Source organism: Juglans regia, chromosome 16 (assembly GCF_001411555.2).
Source record: "Juglans regia cultivar Chandler chromosome 16, Walnut 2.0, whole genome shotgun sequence".
In the NCBI taxonomy this organism is placed as follows: domain Eukaryota; kingdom Viridiplantae; phylum Streptophyta; class Magnoliopsida; order Fagales; family Juglandaceae; genus Juglans; species Juglans regia.
This window is the reverse complement of record NC_049916.1, coordinates 8,186,470-8,189,968: the sequence shown is the minus strand read 5'-3', so window position 1 is coordinate 8,189,968 and position 3,499 is coordinate 8,186,470. Positions and strand designations below refer to the sequence as shown.

Here is a 3,499-nt window from a genome sequence, read left to right as displayed (position 1 = left end):
CACAACTCATTTTTTTAATGTTGAAAAGCCTACCAACCTGTCCGCTTGGACTGGATGGATTGCCAGTCCGAGCCCATGCAGGGGCAGTCCAGGGGCTCACCCGACAGCTCTAGTGTACGCTCCATATATAAATATTTTATGATGGCTTTCACCAGATTTGGATGAGGCTTTATTACGATGGCTATGTGACCCAGATTTGTAGGCTGGAATTTTGTGAAACGGAGGAGGAACTTTTGCATCTATTGAGGATACCAGGAACACAAATTTCCCTGGGTGGAAGATGCTATTGAAAGCCTTGTTTCTTATGCCTTGTTAGTAAAAGAATGCCAAGGTTTCTGCAATCCTGTTTTTGTAATCTCTGCGAATTGTAGGTGTGCTTGTGTTGGTTTTTCATTCGGAGATAACTCTGTTCATCGAAGAGTTGGGGATTAATACAATCTCTCACCCATTATAATATTGCAGATATCTAATCAATTGGCATGTAAAAGTTCGGATATCTGACGACCAAAAAGCAGAAAATTTACTTTATTCAATGACATGAATAAGGATGTTCTTGGCAGCCCATCTTCAAATATTGCCTGTAATTTTGAGCTATTAATTAATACAAGTAGGAGGAACAGAAAATTATTTTCAACCCCTGATATTTGATAAAGAACCCTCCCCTTGTTGATTCCCAAATAATCCCTTCTCCAAGACCCAGTCCTCTATCATTGCCTGAGAATTCAATGCCTGATCATTAGGCACAAGATGCCCAGCACCCAACACTACAACATGAGTCAAACTCTTCCATTTTTTCACATACCCAGAAACTACTCCACTCACCTTCCAAACCTTCCTCTCTGTCATAAAAAACTCCTCAATTCCTTCCCATTTCATTGTCTTCATCCAAGCCTCTGTTGAAACTACACCATCCCTCAAATCAAAATGCCCTTGATACAACAAAACCTTGCTCTTCTTCACTAGAAACTCCACCATGTTTTTCGTGCTTTTCATTACATCCTCGTACAATGCATCCCCCACAACATCGCTGCATTCCTCAAAAACTACTGCTTTGTTCACGCCCAAGGCTTTCTTTAGCTCATCATTTTGTAACAACTCCGAGACCAGTTTAGTTTTGTAAGGAACTTTCCTTGTAAAATCGTTTAAAGTGGCCAATCCTGTCATGTCTCCCAACAAACTCAAGACCCTAATCCTGGCATTCGTGGCCTCAGTCCAATTCTTGGATTTTGTCAGCCTGACTGCCTCCCATTGCGCTTTCTCCAACTCTTTCTTCTGCCTCTCATCGATCAAACCGGAAAAGTAAGCATTCACAGCATGAGTAGCCACTTGGGTCAACGGATCGGTCAACCCATTTCCAATAGCAACACCAGCTAAATTCACCCGCTCAGACGCCGGCAACTCCGCATTCTTCTTAAGAATGTAGTAACCAATTGCTGGAACATACTTTCCTGCATAGCTCTCACCCGTAATATATATCGGACGTGACTTAAACACCGGTTCTAGTCGAATAAACGAAGTGATCGCAGCAAAAAGATGCTTGGCAACGGAGAATTGATCTCTTGGGATTTCTGCGGGTGTAGAGGCAATACTAAACCCAGTTCCAATTGGATTATCGAGGAAAAGAAGGCCGAAATGACGGTTCCAAGAACCTGAGTTCGGTTCGAGAGCAAGGGGGTCGTTCTTGGCCTTTTGAAAGTTAACACGCCAGGGGCCGAGCTCGAAGAAGTTGCCGATCATGGAGGAGCAGCCAGGGCCACCCTGGAGCCAAATAAGAAGTGGGGTTTTGGAGGGCTGGGAAATGGGTTTCTGGACCTCATAGAAAGCGTAGAAAATGGCGGAACTGGTGGAGGCATTGACCGGGAGGTAGCCTGATTTGGTGGGGAGGGCTTCCTTGGGAAATGAAGGTACTGAAGTTGGCGATGATGAAGCAGGGATGCAGTGGAAAACAGAGAGCAATATGAGAAGGAGGAGTTGGAGATTTAGGGAGTGACAAGCCGTTGATTCCATTAGGGTCGGGAGATGAGAGGAGAGGAGGAAGAGAGACTTGTGGCAGTGGTTATTTGAGGAGGAAGTTTTGACTGCGAAAGCCGACAACCAATTAGTGCATGTCGCTTTCCGGCCCCGGTACCTCGGTAAGCGTCCGACTTGTTGGACTGTGGCCTACCTTCGTGTGGAAAAAGTTCAGAAGGAGTTGAATTTATTATTTAAAATTTACTCTTTTTTATATGAAATATATAAAGTGTGTAATAATATTAGTTTCTTATACTTTCAAGAGAAATATTTTAGCTAAAAGTATTTTCTTATAATAATATATTTTTTTATAATTTTGTTTTTCAGTTTTCATAATTTGTTTATTCGTATGAAATGTTAAAAAGTGAAAAAATAAATATTTTGGGACATTTTCTGTCATATTCATTTCTTATATATTAATTTTTTATAAAATAAGATAATTTGATAGGCTAAGAATATATTTAATTCAAATTAGGTAATAATTATTCAATAAAACTAGATGTTTGGTATAGAGATAATAAGCGATAAAAATTTTCTTATTCAATTAGTTAAAAACTTAGTCTCCATCACATTCCACCAGAATGTCTTGTTTGAATTTAAAAATGAGTTGAGATGATTTGTAAATAATAGAATAAAATATTATTTTTTAATATTATTATTATTTTAAAATTTAAAAAAAGTTGAATTGTTTATTATATTTTATGTGAAAATTTTTAAAAAAATATAATAATAAGATGAAATGAGTTAAAGTGATTTTAGAATTGAAACGAAGTGTTTAAATTATTCATAACGTGATGTTATAAATTGATAGATTTGATATAGTACATAAATTATAAAATATTTTTTTTTATTTTAAAATGGATTATATATCACATCAAACACATGAATATATGAATTTACTTTTTAATATGTCCAAATATCAATCTACCATTTTCTGAAGGAGAAAGTTTTGACATAGTTACGTTTGGATATTGAGTTGAGTTGAGTTAAGTTGAGATAAAAGTTGAAAATTAAATAAAATATTGTTAGAATATTATTTTTTAATATTATTTTTATTTTGAGATTTGAAAAAGTTGAATTATTTATGATTTTTTATATTAAAATTTAGAAAATTTGTAATAATTATATAAGATGAATTAAGATGAGTTTGAGATCCAAACCTAAAACTATCAATCATTGTGTCGCTTTTGGGGCTCTGAAATTGTGTAACAAGTTTTGGAGCACTTGGTTTTTTCTCCATAACTGGGGCTAAATATCACAAGTCGGGCTGCTCTGCTATTCAAGTTGATCGGTCGTTATTTTTTTATTTTTTTTCTTTTCATATTTTTTAAATATATTTAAATATTTTTTTTAAAAAAATCCCAACATACTTAAAATAGCTAAGTAAAAAAAAAAATTATCATGGTACAATTGGGAGACAAAATAATTTTTTCCAAACATCATATCCACTTGTCCAGACATTTTGTCAAGTCACGAAAATCAAGATTTT

At 35.8% G+C, this 3,499-nt stretch overlaps 1 protein-coding gene across 1 annotated transcript; it reads right to left on the bottom strand.

The window, feature by feature from the left end:
• Positions 1–503: 503 nt before the first annotated feature.
• Positions 504–2,040, bottom strand: LOC108997612 (serine carboxypeptidase-like 50). Its single transcript, XM_035686166.1, has one exon. The coding sequence runs from the start codon at positions 2,005–2,007 to the stop codon at positions 631–633; it is 1,377 nt and encodes a 458-aa protein (XP_035542059.1). The 5' UTR covers positions 2,008–2,040; the 3' UTR covers positions 504–630.
• Positions 2,041–3,499: the final 1,459 nt, after the last annotated feature.

What these genes read in the sequence shown, in the direction of transcription:
- LOC108997612 (XM_035686166.1), bottom strand. Translation starts at nt 2,007, where the DNA reads ATGGAATCAACGGCTTGTCACTCCCTAAATCTCCAACTCCTCCTTCTC.